Genomic DNA, 21,662 nt, shown 5'->3' on the forward strand with positions numbered 1-21,662 from the left:
GCTGAAATGCACCCTCGTATTGCCAAGACTTCTCTTTGCTTTATAAGCTTTCTGTACAGTAAACCTTACTGTGAAGAGATATTTATAAATTGATGTATAATTTTAATGTAACATTTGATATATCGATTTTTATGTTAAGATGAAAATACGTATTTTGTCAAATCGACAAGTTTGCATCTAAAAAAAAGTTAATTTTTACAACAATAAATGTTTAAAAAGAAGTTAAGCCCTTCTAGGGTTAAAGCAAAACAAGGTTTATTAAACCTGGTTTATGCAGTAGAAAATTCCATATTAATTTTGTAAATATAAATATACGACTTTTTTGAAAAAAACATGTTTCTTATACTTTGTGGATAACAGCTTTGGTTAGTTTCAAAATTATTTGGGTAGTAACAATCTATGGATCGGTTCATCAGGATTTGTACCACTGTACTTCCATGTCTTGAACGCAACTCGGATTTGGGCAATACGACCAGAAACCGAAAGGCCGAGGCGCTCTCAAGCGTGTCCGTCTTTCTGTAACGGCCCAGAGTCATAGCCGTAGTTATCGTGTTCGTCTTCAGTTGAGCGGTCGCATTTATCGGGTGTGGATCCTACACTAACATGTAGGAATATTACCAAATTCAAACAGGTGTCTGTTGCAACATCCCAGGGGGTTCCCATAAAATAACTATTAATTGCAAGCGATAAATGGTATAAGGGTATTATCTACCATTGTCTGAGTTCTTAAAATTAAAAGTGCAGTGGATTACCCCTTGAAAACATATGAAATCCGAGACGATCGTCAGTTGGTGGGTGTTCGTTGATGCATATCAAAGTTGTAGTCTTACCAAGAGCTCGAAAAAACAAGAAACCCCCGAGACGAGAGGTCCGAAACAATGCTCAAAGCCACGAGGAAGCCAGCGGATCCATACAAATCGAAGCTGAAAGTTAGTGCCAGCCACAGTGGACCGCATCCACTGCCCGTCAAGCTGGCGGAGGAGGAGGCGGAGGCCTCCACCGGTGGCCAGACATCCCCCCAAAAGCTCAGTCTGAAGGGTAGCCAACTGGGGGGCAGCATCTTCATTGGCAACTACAACGTGAGTTGACTCGACTCCGGCTGTCCGCATCCGGCATCCGGTATTTCATATCCGCTTGCTACGTCTTCCCCCATTCGGCGTTTTCTCTTTTCGCCCACAGTACTTGACCCAGCTGGAGGTATGCGAAAACGAAATGGAGGTCTTGGATCTCAGTTCACTGGCTCAACTGGAGACGCTCAAGTGCAGTCGGAACAAGCTGATGGAACTGATCATCAATGCCACCAATCTACAGACACTTGTAGCCGACCAAAATTGTAAGGGGTGGCTTTTAAAATAAAATATATTAAGTCTGTTTTACTCGAATTCTTTTTGTTACTATTTAGTCGGTTCAAGTGTTTTCTTTAATTTTATAAACATTCATATGATAAATAAGTATTGACTAAAAGTTTTTCCATTGCACAAACGTTCTTAAGGTCAAATCGAACACAACAAATTTTCCAAATTTGAAAGTCCAGTATGTATATATTATATTTCTTACCAACTATTGTAATTGGAACTTATAATATAATTACATTTGGAAATAATATTTTAAGAATCTGTATTATTTAAATTGGGGCTCGAAATCTTAAGATAAATAATATCCACCGTGATATAGTCCATCAAGAATATAACAATTTATATCTAGTTTTCTATAGAAAAGTATGTATCTTCATATGTTTTTAAAGCAATTTTTAAACCATTTTGAACTTGTAATCTTCTAATGTCATATGTACTTCATTCCAGACCTGCACAACATCTCCACAACGAACACCCATCCGGTTCCGCTGAAGCTGCAACGCATCGATATCTCGCACAACAACTTCGCTGAGCTGCCCAACTGGATCGGAGCATGTGCATCCTTGTCCGCCCTGGACGCTTCGAACAATCGTCTAGCCAATGTGACGGGCCTGCTGCGCAACTACAGGATCAGTCAGTTGGTATCCTTGAACCTGGCGTACAACGATCTAAGGCAGCTGGACCAGTTGCCGGAGGCCTTTGCCAGCCTCCGTAGTCTCCAGCTGCAGAGCAACGAGCTGCCGAATCTTCCGGACAACTTCTTCGCCGTGACCTATGCTCGACTGGAAACGCTGAATGCCTCCTGCAACAAGTTGGCCACTCTGCCGCGCTACGAACAAAATAACCATGCCGCCCTGGTGAATCTCTCGCTGGCGGGGAATCAACTTAACGACAGTATCTTTGAGCCATTGCACAATGCCGCCAAATTGAGAGTACTTCATCTGGCCTACAATCGAATTGGGGTCCTGCCCGCCGCCTGTGTCCGCAATTGGCCGGAACTGGAGATCCTAGTTATGTCCGGCAACATGCTGCAACAGCTGCCCGAGGAGGTGGCCACTCTGGGACAGCTGAGAGTTCTCCGCTGCTGCAACAATCTACTGCTCTGCACCCCGCAACTGGCCAAATTGGGAATGCTTAAGGTGCTGGATCTCTCGCATAATCATCTGGATCGAGTCAATCTGCTGGCATTGGTTCCCTCAAGGAATCTCAAGTACCTGGACCTGTCGGGCAATCTGCAGTTGCAGGTAAGATTTTGCTTTTAATACGTATTTAAGCTATTTCTAAAAACATCATAAAAAATGTTAGCCTTTTGGAATATAATCTATACTTTCCTTGCACCGAACGTGATGCTTAAGAATTCGCATTTTTCGTAGCCGTTTGAACAACGATTATTAAGCTTCGCGACCTTATTTTGTTTAATGTTTTAGACTTTTAGGTTCTAAGAATATTACTGATCAAGTTATTATCTTTTAGGTGGACGAGCAGCAGTTCAAGGTCTGTCAGACCCAAAGCCAGCGACACTGGAGCCTAATAGACGTATCCGGCAACAACAGAGCCGCCCTGCCCACCACCACCCTTCGGCAGGTGAATGCCCAACGGGGACAGAGCAAGACGACGGGTCCCTGGTCCATGGGTTTCGCAGAGACTCCGGGATCTGGGGATTGCCGCAAGCTTTCGGTCTGCCAACTGCGAGCGACCGACTACGGAGGTGCCGATGAAGCCCTCTACGGGATGTTCGAGGCGATGGAAGGACATAGCCGGGTGGCTCAGGAAATGGCACATCTCGTGCCCGAACTGATGAAGCAGGAGCAGTTGGTCAAGGACTCGGCGGTAAGGGATTACATGAAGTTTACCCTGCTGGCGGCGCAGCAGCAATGTGGCAGTGTGCGGAGTGCCGCCTTGTTCCATCTAACTAGGACACGGGCTCCGTCGAAGGTGAGACCGCTTAAGAGCAAGCGTTATGTGCTGCGCATGGCCAGCACGGGACGTTTGGACGCCTACCTGATCCGCCGCACCTCCCAGTTGCGTCTGACTGAATCGGAAGCCATCCAAAAGGATCAGAGTGTTTCCTTGGTAATGCCAGATCCCAACGTTTTAGAGGTGGGTTTGTAACTTTCACATTTTCCCGTATAGAAACGCCTTCGGTTTCACCTTATCTTTCCCTAATAATTATAAAATCTTATCATTATCATCTATCCAACGATTTTTTTCTGATTTCCTGTTCATTGTTCTAGCTCACCCTCAGCAACGATGACGAGTACCTGGTAGTGGGCAATGCCCAGCTCTGGTCAGTCATGGACATTGACCGGGCTGCCCGAGAAATCCGGAAGGAGGAGAATGCCCTGCTGGCAGCCAAGCGACTGGTGGACATTGCCCAGAGCTTTGCGGCGGCGGAGAATCTCAGTGTGATTGTTGTGCGCTTCCGGCATCTGGGCACCGACGTGGACCATCTCATCCGGGAGCTGAAGCAGAGTGTGCGCAAGAAGCCTCAGCCGGTCTCCCTGGTCTCGTCTAGTGGATCCGTTTGCAAGCGCACCTGCTGCGATCGGAGCAACGCATGTCGCCACCGGGCCATCGAACAGGAGCCGCTGGCAGGACGATCTTCGCCAAGTGGTCAAAGCGATCGCGATCTTCTGGCCAAGGACAAGGACGATGAGTTCGTCCTGGCCCATGCCCGCGTTCTGCAGGAGGAACAACAGTTGGAGATGCTGGACGAAACGGAATCGGTACTATCCGAGGAACAGTTCAAATGCTGGGAGTATATGCTTGAGCAGAACACTCAACTGTTGTTCGACAAGGAACTGAACACCATTTCCAAGTCATTCACGAAACAGCGAACCGTTCCCAATGCCATTATGGCAGCTCCTGCTGCTCCGGATCGCAACGATTTCACCTCGAATCTGATGCGCAGTGTCACCAACAAGTTCATCTCGTCTAGCACGCCGCAATTGCCCCAGCCTCTGAGCTCCCCCATAGCGAATTCCGTGCCCTTGGGATCGTATCATCAGGTGAAGCAGCCGGTTCCCGGACACTTTGGCAGTGCCCTGTCCTTTCAGCAGGCCCAGAGTTATGGGTACAATCTGTTCGATGCCAAACCGCGACCCAAGTTTTCCGGGAACAATGTAAAACGTTCCGGAGCACCAAATTCCGCCTACTTTGGATCCCTTCAGCGACTTATGCCCTATAATTTTGAGTACGATTTTGCCGTGACCCAGGAGCGGGAGAGGAACATCCTGGACGAGGAGGAGCAGGACGATGATGAGTTCAACGAGCACGAGAGTCGCATGCGAAAATACTGGGGAGTGGCCACCACGGAACTCTAGAGTGTAGAATAAGGAATATTTTTACCAGGGTATTTACTATAAGTTCAACTGTACAATTTTCCTTAGTTTTTATACCGTTAATAAGCAGAGTTGGAAGTCTTCAGACCACAACGAGTTTTTGTTTTAGTAAAGTCAAAGTTGTTTGAAATTCTTTTAAAAAAAATCAAATATACATATAAAGTTTATTATAAACCTATTAAATTAAACGTTTGTATTCATATTCCAAACATTTAGACATACTGTAATAAAATAATTTCGAATAAATTGATCTTCTTACTTAATATTACTATATACTTATCCGTTTTGTAGTTCCCCCTGTTTTAAATCTCGTCAATAACCCAGTAATAATCGATTCTCGACCTATCGATAACTTCTCACGTGGTAACTCCGATAGGCATTTCTAGTCTTCTAAACGTTCGGCAATTGCTTATGTTTATTTACCTTAAAATATTTAAATAATGATTGACTTGCCGCAACAGAGACCGCACCACGACATCTCCGCGCTGTTCGCGGAGGCACATCCGGATTTTCTGCGGGTGAGCGCTCCAAGTAAGCTTAAAAACGATTCAACATTTTAGCATACTAAAGCAGAATATTTAATTTTGCAGTGGTTCGCTACAGTAAACTAGAATTCCGGAGGCTCGTGCGACTCAATGGAGTACAACTCGCCTTTACGCCGATGATGATCTCGGACTCGATCAACAACAGCGAGAAGGCCCGCCAGAACGAGTTCTCCACGGGATCCGATGACCAGCCGGTGATTGCCCAGTTTGCGGCTAAGGATCCCACGGAATTCGTGACCTCTGCCCAGCTCATATATCCCTATGTGGATGGCATCGATTTAAATTGCGGATGTCCGCAGAGTTGGGCTATGGCAAAGGGCTATGGATGCGGAATGCTGCGCCAGCCGGAACTAGTACGTCAGGTGGTGCAGCAGGTGAGACAAACGCTGCCCGTCGACTTCAGTGTCTCGGTGAAAATGCGTCTACTGGGAGGAGATGAGTCCTTGCAGCGCACCATTGATCTGGCACGCCAGTTGGAGCACGCTGGCGTCACCTTCCTCACTCTCCACGGCCGGACACCAGCGCAAAAGCACTCGAAGGACACACTGGACATCCCAGCCATGTCAGAAGTACGCAAATCACTGCAGATCCCCCTGATAGTCAATGGCAATGTGGAGAGCTACATGGATGCTTGCGATATGCATGAGCAGACGGGAGCCGCTGGTGTGATGGCTGCCCGTGGCTTGCTCGACAATCCGGCGCTCTTTAATAGCTCCTATCCGGAGAGCAGAACGACGCCTCTGTCCTGTGTGCAACAGTGGCTGGATATAGCAGCAGCTGCCGGAGACAACCTCCTGTTTCAGTGCTTTCACCATCACCTCACCTTCATGTGGAGCGCCCAAATGAAGCGAGACCTGCGCGTTCAATTTAACAGTTTGGGAACCAAAGAGCAGGTTGTGGACTTCCTGAAAGAACACTATAATCTGCAATATGAGAATGATCCAACACCGGCTAACTATACGGATTGCACCTACACTCACTTCACGCCGCCAAAGCACGCCAGGCACATTGCCGCCGAATCGGATGAGCAGGCCTGGAGTTCGCAAAGCGATGGCAAGTTCTTTACGGAATTCAGGGCGCACCAGTTGACAGGTACTGGCGGAGAAGATCTGGAACTGGGAGGACTCTTTGGCAACGAAGAGTAAATTCTTGTATAAATGTATTCTTAGCTGGACAGGTATAAAGATTGTAAAAATTTAAATATAAACCCACTTTTAATTTTATTTATAATTTACATATATGCAAATATTTAAGTGGAATAGTATGGGAGTGTTAAAGAAGGCCCTACCTACATATATAGGATACTATTTGTTTATAACTAATTCTTAGGAAAAATCTGGTCTATTATCATCGGTCTAAAAGTTAAAGAAAATTATGATTTGATAACATAAAATCATCGCGGGTAAAATACTGGGAAATCGTCTGCTATCGATAGTAGGTAGATTTATATTCGATAGAGGGGTTGAGGCCTGTCGAGTAGTCGATAGCTGGAGATGCAAGTTGTATACATCCCACCCCAAAAGAAACAAACACATCCGTGAAAATGCGACGCCGCGAACTGCAAACCATCCAGCTGAAGCTGTCTGATCTCAAGGAGTACGAGCAGGCCAAGATGGAGCGCCTGAGGAGCCGCCAGCAGCTGCTGACTCCCCGGACGCCCACGCCCCCGTCCGACAGCGAGGTGCTGCCGGTGACCTCCAGTAGCGTACCGGCTGTTCTCCTGGCCAGCGGCAGGAAACAGGACGATGACGCCGACAAATCGGAGCCCACAACCAAGCCCAGCACATCCTCCACCTAGGACTAGGATCAAGGCCCACACGGTAGGTTCACATACATATATTATCGTTTACATGGGATAATCGTCCGCCTGGCTGTCGTTGTTGTTCTGGAAACGAACCGTCTCGAAGCCGTCGACAAGGATTTCGCGATCTTCGGTCTGCTGCCGGTCCAGCAGCCACTGCTCCCGCACGGGCACATAGCGACGTAGTCCGGGTATTTTTCTCCAACAGCGTCGCTTGTAAAGAACCCAAACCAGCGATGCACTGCACCCAAAGAGGAAACAGATGAGGAATATGCTAATGCCGCGAGCGTGGGACGCTGTAACTGGCAATTCTGAGAGTTCTGGGGACAGTTCTTTGGCCTCTCGACTGTGGGCAAACTGCCGCTGATCATCTTCGCTGCACTGAACGATTGGGATGTAGGGTGTCATCTCATCCCCGGCCAGGGAGTGTACCCGCACAGCGCACTCGGTATAGGTGATATTTACCCGCTTGACGTACACATAGCCAGCACTCTGGTGATCCTCCCTCGTAACACAGCCGACGTGGGTCTGGTTGAAGTTGTTGCGGTAATGGATCACATAATTGGTCACCAGCCCATTGGGATTCGCGGGCTCCTCGAAGCGCAGGACGTACCTTTCCGTTTTCGGAATGTGGCAGGCATGCAGCTGGGTGAGAAGATTAGCGCCCAGTGTGTAGTTTGTGCGTCCGTAGAGCGTTGTGTGGCTGCTGCATCCCAGTGAATTGCAGGCCTGCAATTGCAGTTCATACAAGCGATATCGGGACAGTGACTTATGCTCGTATTCGGTGGTGTTTCCCGGCAGCCGGAGCTGCGGTAGAGTGGCCGCGGCAAGTGACAGTCGGCGGCACTGCTTGCGATCATCCAGAGTGCAGCGGTACTGCTCGCGCATATTGGCAATGAAGCGAGAGTCGTCCAATTGCTCTGCCTTGTGGGCACAGCAGTCCTCGTAGTTCTCGAACCCTATCCAGTTGGGGCCGTCCATGTCCCGCCACACAAACGACAGCTGGTGGCAGTAGTTCCGCTGCTCTATATACGCCTGATCATCTTCTAGTTCGAAAACTGTAAGCAGGAACCTGTCGTGGTCGTGACTAGCCATTCGCACGGTCAGCGAACTGTCCGTCTTCTTGACCAGTTCCAGCAGAGGTGGCTTAGGAATATCCAGCTCTGTCTCAAAGTAGATCAGTTCGCTGCGCGCCTCCTGGGCCAACTCATCGCCGAAAGTTCGCAACAGGCAGGCGTACCTCGTGTCCGGCTGAAGATCATCTAATTGGAAAATATAGTGGGTGCCATTGTCGACCAGATCGTCAGGGAAGAGCAGTCGTCGTTTCCAGTTGATTCGTGTACATATCGGGGCCTCCAGTTCACTCTCCTCATGGTACCGCTGCCCAGGTGGCAGTGGTCGGTGTATCAGTTCGAGCCTCTGGCTGGTTTGAGACTTCAGCCAGCTCAGCTTCACTGTCCGATGAGTTCGTCTCTAACGGATACATATAGAAAGGATTTGTCGGTAGAAACAGATCGAAGCATTACGGAATTGTGTAACTCACCTGCACAAACAGCTGCATCTTTAAAGGACTGCACTGGACCTCCTGATCGTTGGTCTGCAGAGAGTCCAGGGCTCTGTCGTGGTTCACATTGTTCTGGAACTCGCGCATCCGCTTGTTGCACAGCTTGTTGTTGCGATGCATAAACATGCCGCCCTCCACAAGCTGCAGTTCCCGGGAGGGCTTCCACAGCTCGGAAAGCTTCTTGTTGTCGTACAGTATGAATGAGTAGTGGCGATTCTCTGGCGGATCACCGTGCACGCGCTCCAGATTGCGAAGGAAATTTAAGCTTCGCAGCTGTGAGGAACTGAAAAAGGGAGAAACCATGAAGTGGAAGTTGGAAACCAAGTGTATTGCTACCCACCGATAGACTTTCACGTGACCCCTAACCTCGCGAATACTGGTGAAACTCTGGTAGAGCTGCGTCTCGTTCACCTTGTTGCGAATGGTGATGACCAAGCTGCCGTTGTAGATCTGGCAGCCACGCAACTTCTCTGCATCGGCCAGGTTGTAAATGTAGAACGTATTCCCAGGGAACTCCGGAGTGCAGAAGCTAATGCAAGCCTCATCGGTGTCACAGAGCACGCACTCGGATGTGTTGTCCGTCCTGTAGCCGCTGGGACAGAAGGCCACGCACTGTGATCCGGATATGACATATCCATGCTTGACAACACACTCATCCCTGGTATAGCAACGCTGAAAATGCTCCATGATATACCTGCAAAAAAAAAATGAAATGAATACCCCTCGTTTAATCTAAAGTTTTCCACTCACTTGTCTTTTGGACAGCTCTTCACACAGACGCCGGCATCGCTGAGTCCACGGCAGACGGAGCAGTCAGCAGCGGATACCGGCTTGGTGCAGCCGCCCAGACAATCCTCATGGCAGGTTTCAATTTTGCTACGATGGTTAAGATTTAGGGAAATAGGTAATACGAATTCAAGGGCACCATCCTGTTTTACAAGTACTTCATTTTCTACTCACATCGAATAATCGGCGACGTTGTCGTTAAGGGATCGCTGGCAGTAGCGATTTGACCAGCAGTGAGAGGAACTGCATCCGGAGCACACCGGTGTACTGCAGTTTTTACTGACCATCGTGACGTGGTTCTCGCCTCTGCTGAGGGTCAGCAGATCCCAATTGACTTGGTCAATGTTGCAGAGCTTGGGACTGTTGCCGATGTAGACTTGTCCGCGTTGTATGGCCACTAATTGCGGGAAGGCTAACTGGAAGTGTACGTGGTTTAGAAATTGAATTTACAAACGAATAAATTGAAAACTTTGATATGTTCAATAAAACGAACGTCCTATACAAAGAAAGCTAATCGATCGATATTACAAATATCATATCGGTTTTAAAATCTTTTTCGAATAAAAGGGGCTGCTTTTGTCTGAGTTATCGAAAAGTGGAAGTGACTAAAACATAGGAAGAAGATATTTCACTACTAGTCCGATCGAAACAAGTCGTACACCAATTGAAAGGTATTACTATTCTCTTAAAGTGTACTACTACTACTAATGTGTAATAAAAAGTTTTTATGAAGTGTATTTATTTATTGGATCGTATAATACATTTTCGGCACAAAATGATAGTGACATGAGAACAATTGTATGTTGAGGGTGTGATCGTTACTAGTTTTTTAACCAGTTAAGAGGTCTTTTTGTTTGATACCTAACTAGGCTTGAACTAAAACTGTAAGATAAATGTAAGAAACAATCGTTTTTCCTTCGATTAGGCTCTCACCTCTTCAAGGTCGTACATGTTGGTCACGCCGAGGGCGTAGTTGAGGAACAGGCGGCGACCACGGATGACCGTCAGGTGCGGGAACATCTCCGTGATGTTGACCAGGCCGCGCACCTCGGTGAAGATCATGAACTCGGTGATCTCGGTGAGGAGTGGGAAGGAGTATTCCGAGAAGTTGCAGTGCTGATCGCTGGCGATCAGAGTGATCATCAAGTAGCCGGTGACCACGGTGCAGTTGTCCAGAAGATGCATCTGATTGCACTCGTTCCGTATGTCGATGCTGGTACATTCGTGCTCAAATTTTGATTCGGCGCTGGGAAAATATAACGCCAGCAACATGAGGCTGACTCCCAGCAATAAGTGGCTGAACATCATGTTGGGGGGTTCTTAAAAAGTGATCTGAACTTTATTTTGCGATTTTCCTCTTTAGCTTCTTCTGCCGGCAGCGATGTCGCCCCAACATATTGCGACACTTTTGCCGATCCTATGTTTTTTTTCGATCCGATCAGCTTACAGTTATATGTAGCACATGTAACACTCCCAATTAGCGCACCGACTCTCCTCCGGCCATCTGATTAGCCCCAATATTTATGACTCGGGCGCTTTTCGCGCCGCTTTTTTTTCTTTAGCTCTCGCTATCGGTGGCGAAAAATCACTCGCGAAGGGTTGCCTTTTGTTTTTAATTCTTTGCTAATTATTTTCGTTTACCGTCTAGAGCTGAAGCGTAAACAAATACTCTATCACACAAGCACATTACGCACGTCAAAAGCAATTTCTTTAATCGAATTTGTTTATTGTTTGTTTTTTTATAGGCATTAGTTTGGCCTCGTGGAGGGCAGTCGTCTGCTCTTCTGTTTTTCGTCTCTTTTGGCACATATTCACTTCTCGGGGGTTGCCATATATTCAGATCACATTTCTTATAGAGAGAACGATGATCGCGGCATAGAGTTTGTTAGAAAAATATACAATTTTCAAAGTTAACGGTGGAGTTTATTGGAATGATGAGATTTCTTTAAGGAATTGAAACGAAAGGCACAAAAAGGAGGTCATAAGATATTAATTTATATAATCTTTGGAACCACTAGATAATACTCATTCTCCTCTAGATATGATATATGTATGTAGCACTTCTGCCCTAAGTACTGATCCATAATTCGTAAGTTAGCTGTCATAAAAAAGATCAATTTAACGAAAGTTAAAATATTCTAATTCTTACATTTTTAGGGCTAGGAAGAAAAAAAAGACTGCGATATATCGAATTTGAACGGTTCAATTAAAATTATGTAATACATGGAAACAATACCGGGACCTTTGACTTTTGTAATATAATAAGTAGTTACTAGAATAATTGGTATCTAATGCTTACGGCGGTGAAAAATATTAACAACATTATAATTTTGTGTTCTGTTTCATTTTTTTTATAATTAATTATCAGGTTTAAGAACTTGATCTTTCTATGACTCAACTCTATAAGTAATATAAAATGTATGTCTCTTTGTATGTTTCAGGGAACTACAATCACTTTGATCGTCACTACCTCAATGGATGGCACACTTAAGATTTACAAAGATTATAATTCACAATTTACACCGTCTAGTTAATTTAAGCGTTTCGCGTAATCCAAGCGAAATTTCAATCGACCTACGCAGTTCAGTACTATACGTATATTAAGTGTATTTAATCGGGCACTATAATTAATTAGTGCTTAGCAGCCAGACTGTTAAATATAAGAAATAGCTCGAAAAATAACAAATATTTCAAGATTTCATTATTGGGCGGCTACAGCTGACCACACACACGGGCGGTAGGCAATTAAAATTGTTTTGGGCAATGTTCAAAGAATGTAATCAATGTTAATATGAGAGCGCGTCGACGATGCTCACCTACCGACGATCGATTGCCGACTGACCGTCTGGGGACCTAGTCCGTCTGTGGAGAGCAAACAAATTGATTTTCCATTTAGTGTCTTCTGCCTCCAGCCTCCGACCGTGGGGTCTCGCCAATCGCCAGATACACTGCCTTCCGAGGGGGCCTTTGCGCAGTGACGACCGTAAATTGATTAAGCGATCGTTTGATTTCTGCGGGAATGTGAACCAGTTAATTTGTCATCTGAGCGGCATGACTTATACAATAGCATGCGGTCGAGAAATGTGGAAAATTCTATTTATTTGGCCGTTTTTGGCTCAGTGCAGCCATTGTATTTTTATGGCTGCATTTATGGAACTGTAGCTCCTGCCAAACCACCAGCTGATCCCACTGGCTCATAAAAACAGCTGACTCCAATTAGCCACATGGCACCGGTACCGGCATCGGCATTGGCATGGGATTCTTCTCTCCGCACGCACATGGACAACTCGAAATCAAGTCAGGAGAATTCCCATGCAGACTCAGAAGCGATTAAGTTTAACGAGCCGGCAATGAGAAGTTTTGGAGAGCATAGATTGCACACAAAAAAATAATGGGGCCTCGATGTCAAAACGATATTTCCAGATCAGTATCAATGTTAAATCGAAATATAATCTAAAATAATTGTTCACGTACAATGTCATAGCGTTTATTACTAGCCTATAAAAACATGAAAGTTCTAAACAACATTTTGAAATGATCAATCATTAATTCAAAATATGAAATGCATATACATTTTTCTTTCTGTGCACTGGTGTTCAAGCTCAAACGTTATTTAATAATGTCTTCCTTTTTACTGATCTAAAAAAATAAAACTGAAAGTTATTTGGGCTTTTTTACCTTTTTTACCTTTACAATTCAAAATCACTGTTTAAATTTACTTTTTTATAGTTTAAAATTAAATTTTTAATTTCACAACTAATAAAAATGTGAAAAACAATTTATTTTATAGATGTTTTTAAGCTTGATACGAAACCAATATGACCGTTGGGTAGGGTAAGGGTCCAAAAGTCTACTTGTTTTCTTTTCCTACCGTCATCTTATTTGTATAAAAGATCATTTCATATTTGTCAAACCCCTGCGAGTGCTTCGTGTCAAAGTTCAATTAATTCAATTAGTTTTGGGTGCGTGTATGCTCAGATCAACATATCAGATCAATGGAAAGCGCGAAAATACGCAGTGTGTTTTTATATTAGCTTGGAATAAGAGTCTGTTGTTCATATTTGTTTAGATATATATTTATACAATGCAATTTTTAATTCAAGATAACGATAATGGCTAGCTTAAGTTAGTGAGCCTATTCCGGCGGCGTGTTGTCGTGAATCCACTCGGAAAAGTGGGCCACAGAGGTGTAGACACTCGGGATACGCAGTCCGCCGCAGTTATCCGATCCAAAGGACATAATTCCAATCTGTGGGATGATAAAATATTACTACGTTGGAATAAATTCCTTCCTGAACCCGGTTTATGCTAAAGCTTTTCATTATTAGGTATTACATTTTGATTCTACTATGGATTTTCATTTTGATTGATACCGCGAATTCTTTAGTTCTTTATGTCTTCTTTATCAAGTATTTTCGACTTTTTTAGTGCATTGTTTACATAACATTAGATGGTTTTGGATTATCAGCGAATGGATCGAATAAATATAAATACCTGTGAGAAGATGCCGTTCTCTTGTATGAAGAGTGGTGCTCCACCGAATCCTTGGCAGACGTCCTTGCCCTCGCCGCCGGCGCACATCCATTGGCCCTCGATGGAGTTCGGGGACTCCAGGGCGCCCGTGGATCCGTAGTTGCGCAGGCACAGATCCCAGCTGGTCAGTGGTACGTCCAGGTGCGACATCTCCGGCTGTCGGACGCTCGACGTGGACATCTTGCCCCAGCCGGCAATGGTAGCCCGTTTGCCCACGACCAGGTTGGCGCGTGTCTTCTGCAGGCAGATGGGCTGTGTAGCCACTGGCGGTGCGAGAGTGGAAATGGGTCCATTAATCTTGTGTTCGACTTCTTATCGCTACCTGCGCAAAACTGCTACATTGTTGCCTGGCCCAAAGGGGCGTACCCCCATATAATCTAAAGGGGTATTTTAAATTTTAACGCATAAATGATCATCAAATTATTATATTATTGACAAAAGCATCAAAAACATAACTCCCGTAAGCCTATATAGAACATATTATGCAACAATAGCAGATAAGTAGGGTTTCTATTTTCCGTATAAAAATTTAAAAAAACGTAATTGATATCATTGACATCTGGCAGAAATAAGTATTTTAATTATACAAATGGTTTTTGAATACTGTTAATTTCTATTAAAGTTATTCCAAAAATAATATATATATTTTAAGGAAGTCACATGGATTCCCCTTTTGTACACGCCCTTGCCTGACCCAATGATTTATATCTGGCCGCTGTTTTTATTGGACATTATAAAGCAATAAGGAGGATCGTAAACAAGTTGGGCAAGCACCTGGGATACGCCCCCTTTACGAGCTGGCCAAATTGCAATTAACCAATCGATTTCCTCACCGATTCAGCGATCGGCCGTACGTTACCTGGTAATGACAACTTTATGATATGGTATGTGCCAGAGGTGATTCTGTAATAAGGTCTAACGCCCCGAAATTCAATTTCTGGCCTCCGTATGATGAAGGAACCATCAAAATCACGTCCGAATCGATTTCGATTTCCTTGGGAACTAACAATTTGCGAGTACCGTAAACAAAACTGAAGTCCTGAATGGAGCAAAATGCTGAATGGACCTTGTTTTGTTTTCGTTTTTTGCGGATATTGCGGATACGCGGGTCGTCCCATAAGAGGATCTTTAATGTTGAAAAATATTCAACATGCATATGTAAGTATATGGTATTTTACCATGCCATATCATTATTCCAATGTTCGTAGCCATTGAACTGAGGCCAAAAGCCAGAAATCAAAGCGAAAACAGTGGTCAAGTCTCGATCAACTCATTAGCTGGTACAGTAAACACGCACCAAAGCCCAACGCCGCCCAATTAAGTGGGATGAGATGTGGGGATCCCAACCTCGAATTAGCGACATGCAGGGCAGTCGGTACATTTGACATTTGTGAACTTGGAGCGAGTGGGGTGGTTGGAAAGATGACAGTACAAAACGATTTTTAATTAACGCCGACACCGCCAAGCGTAACCAACGTTGGACTCCAATATATATGTGTGTACTCTGGTACCGCCCCCATCCCGCCCAGAACTCACCCGAATAGTTTAGCGGCGTTTTCAGCACAAGCAGAGCAATGTCGTGGTGGTACTGGCCCTGTTTGTAGTCTGGATGGACGATCACATGGCTGATGGCGTGGTTGACGGATCGGGGGGCACAGAATCCGGTGTTGGCACAATCCGGATCGCTACTCGTATCGTACTCGCCCACGCGCACTGAAGACCTGTAAAAGTCAGGGAGGAGAAAGTCGATCCGTTGTCCGATATGATTCGGATGCACTGCACCCAGTGGCCCACTTACAGTCGGTGTCCGTCGGCCTTGGCCAAGGCACAGTGGGCGGCAGTTAGGATGACCCGGCGGGCGATTACGGCCCCGGCACACGGATAAGCAAAGGCTCCCGTATTGACGTCTGAAATTTTAGTTAAATATATTGTTAAGACTAGGAGATACATTTTTAGTAGTAGTTACAGTAAAAGAACTTGGTTTTTTGTAAGCACTAACTGGGTGCTATTCATGAAGTAATAGATTTCTTGGAGCCTATATTACCCACTTAAATAAACTCATAGTCTAAGATCCACTAAGCATTATAACAGGGTAATGAGTAATACGTTATTTTTTGAAATATTTTAAATTTTTAAGTTAAAGTGTATCCTACATAAGGTTGCTTTTAATATTATATTACACATTATACATCGAAAAATCAGAAAGAAAACTTACGTTTGAAACCGATGCGGGCGACAAATGGATAGGAACCTAATCCCTTGTAGAAGTGTCCCTGAACCAGGGACTTTCCGCAAACCTGGTTTTTCTCCAGCGGACTACTGGGGCAACAGACATAGGGCAGCTCCTCGCTAGCTCCGCCGCAGTAGAGCGACTTATCGCCATAGTAGCAACTCCGGGCCACCTCGTAAATCAGCGCGGTGCAGTCGTGAAGGGGTGTGCATTCCGTGCCCACGGAGCAGCCGGATTGTCCGGCGGATTGACCCACTTCATAGTAGGATCGGGCGGCAACCGAATGTCCAGCAGTCTCATTGCTCTGTATCTCACTCTTTTGCCCCGGTTTAGCATAGCTCACAGGAATCAACAGTTTCTCTAGAATAAATTTGGGTTAGGATGGGTGTTTTGATTTAAATCTTTCATAAAATGTTGGTAATTTTCAATTTTATTGGATGGTTTTTTAGTTATTTATCTTTATTAATCACTAACATTTTTCTATTCTAGAAGTTTCACCGAATCCTCTATATTAAGAGGACCTGTTTTTTTTTTGCAGAGCATTGTAATTTAATTTATTGCCTTAAGTCCACTTTATAAGAAATTTCCCAAAGGCTTTAATTTATATGATGTATTATCCTTAAGCGTTAATAGTAAACACACTTTAGCACCTATATCCTACCGAATTCTCCCGATTCCGATTGAACTATCACCAAAAGTTGCAAAACTATGCAAAGTATTGGAAACGATAGCATTTTTTCGAACACTTGATCACTTTTCCCGAACTTCGGCTCACACGTTTTGATTTCCTTTACAGGGAAAGGGCTCAGAACTTTCGGTTTCCGGTAATTTGAACCGTGCAGGTGAACAAAACTTTGTCAACTAAACGAAGCGATACCCAAACGATCTGGCCAAATGAAAATGAAAATATACGTATCCACATAAGCAGATAAGTATACCACACACATATCCACTTCTATATACTGGGTTGCTACTGGTCTGGCGGGGTCTGCGGTTATTAACTGATTTTTATGACAGTTTGGTCTCGATTCGCGACCATTTCCAGGTTGTAATTTACCCATTTGCTGGGCAGATACACATTTCTATGGCACTTGATAGCAGAACATGCGGATCTGTCTGTCTGTCCATTGCAAGCGATCTCATGAATCCGTCCGCAGTTGCACTATATGCTGTTTTTCTGGCCATTACTGGTCGTTTTGGTAAAAGTGAGTTTGGGTTCGTTGGGCTGGGCTTACACGGCTTTCTGGTGCGCTGTAAGTTATAAACACCATTTTTGATATTGTTTCAAAGTAATTTTTTCGGTTAAATTTTAAATATTTTAAGTAGGTACTGGAAATAATAATAATACAGATTTGAATCGGTTCTTTTATTTAAAAAGTATTCTTAACAATTAAAAAAGGATGGTACATTTCATAAAAACCTGAAATACTTTATCTTTAAGATTTTTTTTGTAGGGAACACTAAACTCCAGTTGGCCTAGACTTTCCCCTGTTTGGTGGGGTATGTTATTATTTAAGTGAGATTAGCTTACGCTTCTCGCATTCCATTTTTTTCGAGTTATAATAAAATATGTTGAATGAGATCATTTAGATTTGATAAGCTTTGCCGCATTTCACTGGACAAACGGCCAGCTGGTTCCAGTTTTTTAAGCTGGAAAACAAGCGAGACAAACGCACATTAAATTGCTTAATATGTGTGTTGGTAGTACCACTGGCCCCCAAATTGTTTTGTAATTTTATGATGAATTTTCTTTTTTTATTGTTAAACATTTAACGGCCAAAATTTTACTTTCGTTACGTTTAACGGCATTTTGCAGACATTTAACGAAAAACAAAAGTTTCACTATTCAAATTTATCTGGACGTGTGATGACGAAAAGCGAGTTAAGTTAGTCTATCCGGTTGGCGGAAATAGCATCCTGATCGGAATCACTCTTCAGGCTGGAATCGCTGGTCCTTTCTCAAGGGCAGTCTGGGTTCGTGCAGACCCAGACCTGTTCCTGTTCCTCCTGATAACCCTCAATATAAGATGGGATGCCGGAGATGCGCGCCTCTGGCACCGGATAGTTGGGCAGCACCTCTCGGAATACATTATAGCGATCCCGCAACTCGGCATCTACATCCTCCGGTCGACGATCCTGTTCCTGCAGAGAATGCAGCAACGAAAAGAGGAACACCCGGTCTGCGATGTGGCAATCAGGGAGCAGAGAACGCCCCTCCAGTTCATTGAAACACATGGTGCTCGATTTGGGATTAGATCAATCTTCTTTCCGTTAGTGGTTTGTGAGTAGTAATGTTTTTAAAAATATAAAGAAATTTGAAAGTACCAGCTTCAGCTCGAAATATTATGAAAGCAAAAACACGGCAAGCCACTTCCTATGATCGATCAAGGCTTTAATAATATTTATATAATTCATTTTATTTTTTAATTATCTCTACTTTTAGTTTTAGTTGCATTACAATTATTCAAATCAAATGCTCAACTAAATACATTCAACACTATTCATGCCCATGTACATATATGACCTATTGTTAACTTTAGAATGCTAACCAAGAAAACAAAGTTGCACTAATTTATTGGACATTTTATAATAATCGTTTTACATCCCATATTGCATAATTTACCTGCTAAACTGATAGCCTATTAAAGGCCCAACAAAGGAATAGTTTTGAATATGAACGGAAGCTATCATATTCACATAAATACAAACGTGCAATATGTACAATGGGCACTGCACATAAATAAATTTGAGTTGTGTTGCAAAAAACACTAAGCTTTGCTATCCGAATTACCGTTATATGGCTCTTATGGCCGTTTTGATGTGCTCATTAACGTGTTTAAACTGTCAGTAAATTGCTGAAACATTAATGTCAATCTCACATAGGGAATTGCCCTGTATAATGTATAATACATTTAAAAAATATAATTGTTTGGGGTCATACAAACAACAGAGGGTTACGTTGCTATATACAAAAGTAGAATTTCCCAAATGAAATAAATGCACTTAGCGTTATGGAATAGTCTAATATTTCTTAAACAAAGAAAGATACATCTGCTTCAATTTATGTTGCACTTCTGTATTGAGATATACAACTTAAAAAGATAAAGCTAAGAATTTTAGTGTTTTTTTCTTCCAAGATCCTTAACGGGGGTATAGGAGTACCAACCCTTATAGGCTTGAATTGTCTTCAGAAGCAAAACCCCGACCAAGATTCCGAGCAGCTTCATTTTCCAGAATGTTATGGTGTTTGGGAAACGAAAGCGTATTATATCCATATTTTACGTTATTAGAGCGGTTAATTTAATTAATATGCTTTAGTGTGGACTCGTTTTTATAAAATGTGACAATCTTTAACACTTTTTAAACCTGTTTCCCAGAAATTTCGTTCTTATTTTAAATTTTAAAGCTCGGTTTTAATAATTTCGTGTTTAACATTTTTGTAGTCTGTTATTTGGAGAGAGTAAAGCTTTTGTTAACAGCACTAAACTGGGTTTACAGTTGATTCAAATTTTATTGCCAAGCTTTTACTTAACAGAGTTATTTTACTTAACAGATTCCCAACCTTCTAGTTTAACAGACTAATTTAACTTTACTTTACTTAACCAAGTTTTTAAATAAATTATACAATTATATTTCAAATAAATGGAAAAATCGTATATTCTTAGTCGTACAATTTTTTGTGTGTGCTAGTTCTTAGTACATAAGCTTTCTTATTCAGTTACTCTTGAGACTGGCAATTTGACACCGACACAAGTCTTTATGCTGTGATATCAGTTCCGCAAACTGCGCCACAATGGGATCCCGTCCACAGGAGGCCACCGAAGTCACCTTGTCTCCATCGTCCACAAAGTAGGCCACGAACTGCAGATCCTTGAGACTTCCGTCGATGATAACATCCTTATAGGAACCAAAGCCGGCGGAACGAAAGGGCTTGCCAAAGATCACGGTATAGAAAAAGGGTATAGCTTCCAGTTTTGCGATGTGGCCACACATGTTCATCGCAGCAATGCGTCCGTGATATTGGGCCAAGCCATAGTGGCTTATATTGACACGACCTGTGGTCCCACCTAGGATATATGCATTGGCTATATCCCCACCCGCATAAACATTGCGTACATTTGTCTGCAGAAAGTCGTTGACGTCCACGGAGCCATTGGGATTGATTTTCACACCAGAATCTTGCAGAAAGTGCGTATTGCATTGGCATCCTGTTCCAAGGATAAGCAGATCGCATGGTATTCGAGATTTATCCAATAGCTCCACGGCAGTCACTTCACCACGATGGTTTCCCAGGATCTGGGTAATGCCACTGCTCATGCGCAGCTTTACGTTATTCTCCTCTAGAAGTTGCAGTATCCGCTTTCCTATCATATCTCCCAAAGTAGTCTTAAATGGTACATTTTGGCGGGCTACCAGGGTTACGCTGCCTGCTTTGGAAACCAGATTGGCGGCAGCCTCCACAGCCATAAAACTGGAACCCAAACACACCACTTGGGTGGTTCGCCCCACCATTTTGAGAATGCTTCTGGCATCGGCGATATCTCGAATGGTTCTTACATTTTTCAACTCCACACCAGGTATGTCTGGTCTTATAGCTGAATAACCAGTGGCTATATAGATTTCGTCATACTGCAACTTTTTGCCATTGCTGCAATGAAGAATGCTGCGAAATGTATCCAGCTTTTCAGCAGAGACTCCTAGACACACCTCTATATCGTAGTACTTGTAAAACTTCTCATCCCGAAGGCATAAGTGATTGGTATTCTTATTAAAGGAGTTCATGATCTCTATACGATCGTAAGGCAGGTGCTTTTCCTGACAGACAAGGATCAGGCGACCAGTGAAGCCCTCCTGCCGTAGGGTTTCCACACAGATGGCGCCTGAAGGACCTCCTCCAACTACCACAAAACATCTTTGATCCTGCCAGTTACGCTTTACCATTTTCTTGATCACCTGTTTCTTTCCTAAATCAGTTCGCTTTATTCGTACTAACACCTGTCCTCTGGAATCAACATCAACTTGATGGCAGGGCAAAGAATCCAGACCTGGAAAGTTCTCAATATCACCAGTTGCCAGATTAAAACAAGCTCCGTGCCAAGGACATCGCACCCGATTCCTGGACAGGACCCCTTTCGACAGTGGAGCTCCACGATGAGGACAATAGGCGCCAACAGCCCGCAGGATGTCATTTTGCTTGACCAAAAGGATACTGGTGCTTCCATTGATTTCCACCTGCCTCATCTCATTTTCCTGCAAATCAGACCTGTGACACACAGCCACCGGATCGGTGTATTCGCATTTTTCTGGAAATGAAATCATTTTCAAATCTGAATTTTTTACTTAAATTGACAGGCTTCTATTGAAACACAAAGTTGCATACCATAATAATCCTAACGTTATACAGTTGAAACTTTGTGTTTCAGTTTATCTTTTTTTAAACTTTCCTAGAAGATCTTAAAAACATAAAAAAAGGTATACACAGCTGAAATCAATAAGTAAAACTTCCT

General features: G+C 43.7%; 7 protein-coding genes across 8 annotated transcripts; 3 read left to right on the top strand and 4 right to left on the bottom strand.

Moving 5' to 3' along the window:
• Positions 1-503: 503 nt before the first annotated feature.
• Phlpp (PH domain leucine-rich repeat protein phosphatase) lies at positions 504-4,826 on the top strand. Its single transcript, XM_017074956.4, has 5 exons — positions 504-1,079; positions 1,180-1,333; positions 1,803-2,599; positions 2,829-3,455; positions 3,590-4,826. The coding sequence occupies exons 1-5, from the start codon at positions 879-881 to the stop codon at positions 4,676-4,678; spliced, it is 2,868 nt and encodes a 955-aa protein (XP_016930445.3). The 5' UTR covers positions 504-878; the 3' UTR covers positions 4,679-4,826.
• A 233-nt stretch (positions 4,827-5,059) lies between these two features.
• On the top strand, positions 5,060-6,464 carry Dus4 (Dihydrouridine synthase 4). Of its 2 annotated transcripts, none has more exons than XM_017072595.4 (2): positions 5,060-5,227; positions 5,287-6,464. In XM_017072595.4, exons 1-2 carry the CDS (start codon positions 5,137-5,139, stop codon positions 6,384-6,386), a joined length of 1,191 nt encoding a protein of 396 aa, XP_016928084.3. In that variant the 5' UTR covers positions 5,060-5,136; the 3' UTR covers positions 6,387-6,464. The 2 variants fall into 2 exon arrangements, with proteins under 2 accessions (XP_016928084.3, XP_065719017.2); XM_065862945.2 differs by having other exon boundaries at positions 5,081-5,214.
• A 233-nt stretch (positions 6,465-6,697) lies between these two features.
• LOC108021110 (uncharacterized) lies at positions 6,698-12,143 on the top strand. Its single transcript, XM_017089651.4, has 2 exons — positions 6,698-7,061; positions 11,834-12,143. The coding sequence occupies exon 1, from the start codon at positions 6,785-6,787 to the stop codon at positions 7,037-7,039; it is 255 nt and encodes an 84-aa protein (XP_016945140.3). The 5' UTR covers positions 6,698-6,784; the 3' UTR covers positions 7,040-7,061; positions 11,834-12,143.
• Positions 7,062-11,335, bottom strand: LOC108021109 (insulin-like peptide receptor). Its single transcript, XM_065862942.2, has 6 exons — positions 10,326-11,335; positions 9,567-9,808; positions 9,357-9,482; positions 8,947-9,300; positions 8,586-8,889; positions 7,062-8,515 (listed from the first exon to the last, which is right to left on the bottom strand). Exons 1-6 carry the CDS (start codon positions 10,698-10,700, stop codon positions 7,088-7,090), a joined length of 2,829 nt encoding a protein of 942 aa, XP_065719014.2. The 5' UTR covers positions 10,701-11,335; the 3' UTR covers positions 7,062-7,087.
• Positions 12,144-13,450: 1,307 nt separating the features above from the next.
• LOC108009280 (chymotrypsin-like protease CTRL-1) lies at positions 13,451-17,021 on the bottom strand. Its single transcript, XM_017073504.4, has 6 exons — positions 16,817-17,021; positions 16,141-16,515; positions 15,724-15,832; positions 15,462-15,646; positions 13,887-14,188; positions 13,451-13,641 (listed from the first exon to the last, which is right to left on the bottom strand). Exons 1-6 carry the CDS (start codon positions 16,887-16,889, stop codon positions 13,528-13,530), a joined length of 1,158 nt encoding a protein of 385 aa, XP_016928993.2. The 5' UTR covers positions 16,890-17,021; the 3' UTR covers positions 13,451-13,527.
• An 889-nt stretch (positions 17,022-17,910) lies between these two features.
• Positions 17,911-18,521, bottom strand: LOC108012348 (uncharacterized). The gene has a single exon (XM_017077701.4). The coding sequence runs from the start codon at positions 18,388-18,390 to the stop codon at positions 18,115-18,117; it is 276 nt and encodes a 91-aa protein (XP_016933190.2). The 5' UTR covers positions 18,391-18,521; the 3' UTR covers positions 17,911-18,114.
• Positions 18,522-19,582: 1,061 nt separating this feature from the next.
• Positions 19,583-21,566, bottom strand: LOC108013806 (apoptosis-inducing factor 3). The gene has a single exon (XM_017079820.3). The coding sequence runs from the start codon at positions 21,472-21,474 to the stop codon at positions 19,870-19,872; it is 1,605 nt and encodes a 534-aa protein (XP_016935309.3). The 5' UTR covers positions 21,475-21,566; the 3' UTR covers positions 19,583-19,869.
• Between the last annotated feature and the right edge of the window lie 96 nt (positions 21,567-21,662).

The sequence above is a fragment of the Drosophila suzukii genome, chromosome 2L (assembly GCF_043229965.1).
Source record: "Drosophila suzukii chromosome 2L, CBGP_Dsuzu_IsoJpt1.0, whole genome shotgun sequence".
NCBI lineage: Eukaryota > Metazoa > Arthropoda > Insecta > Diptera > Drosophilidae > Drosophila > Drosophila suzukii.

Bases quoted from the DNA above. Each gene is read 5' to 3' on its own strand.
- LOC108021109 (XM_065862942.2), bottom strand. From the start codon at position 10,700: ATGATGTTCAGCCACTTATTGCTGGGAGTCAGCCTCATGTTGCTGGCG. The intron at 9,809-10,325 runs GTGAGAGCCTAA...GTACACTTCCAG, and splicing joins ACATGTACGACCTTGAAGAG to TTAGCCTTCCCGCAATTAGT. The intron at 9,301-9,356 runs GTGAGTGGAAAA...TTTTTTTTGCAG, and splicing joins AAGAGCTGTCCAAAAGACAA to GTATATCATGGAGCATTTTC.
- LOC108012348 (XM_017077701.4), bottom strand. From the start codon at position 18,390: ATGTGTTTCAATGAACTGGAGGGGCGTTCTCTGCTCCCTGATTGCCAC.
- LOC108021110 (XM_017089651.4), top strand. From the start codon at position 6,785: ATGCGACGCCGCGAACTGCAAACCATCCAGCTGAAGCTGTCTGATCTC.
- Dus4 (XM_017072595.4), top strand. From the start codon at position 5,137: ATGATTGACTTGCCGCAACAGAGACCGCACCACGACATCTCCGCGCTG. The intron at 5,228-5,286 runs GTAAGCTTAAAA...TTAATTTTGCAG, and splicing joins TCTGCGGGTGAGCGCTCCAA to TGGTTCGCTACAGTAAACTA.
- Phlpp (XM_017074956.4), top strand. From the start codon at position 879: ATGCTCAAAGCCACGAGGAAGCCAGCGGATCCATACAAATCGAAGCTG. The intron at 1,334-1,802 runs GTAAGGGGTGGC...ACTTCATTCCAG, and splicing joins ACTTGTAGCCGACCAAAATT to ACCTGCACAACATCTCCACA. The intron at 3,456-3,589 runs GTGGGTTTGTAA...TCATTGTTCTAG, and splicing joins CAGATCCCAACGTTTTAGAG to CTCACCCTCAGCAACGATGA.
- LOC108009280 (XM_017073504.4), bottom strand. From the start codon at position 16,889: ATGCTATCGTTTCCAATACTTTGCATAGTTTTGCAACTTTTGGTGATA. The intron at 15,833-16,140 runs GTAAGTTTTCTT...CTAAAATTTCAG, and splicing joins CGCCCGCATCGGTTTCAAAC to ACGTCAATACGGGAGCCTTT. The intron at 13,642-13,886 runs GTATTTATATTT...ATCATCCCACAG, and splicing joins AGAACGGCATCTTCTCACAG to ATTGGAATTATGTCCTTTGG.
- LOC108013806 (XM_017079820.3), bottom strand. From the start codon at position 21,474: ATGATTTCATTTCCAGAAAAATGCGAATACACCGATCCGGTGGCTGTG.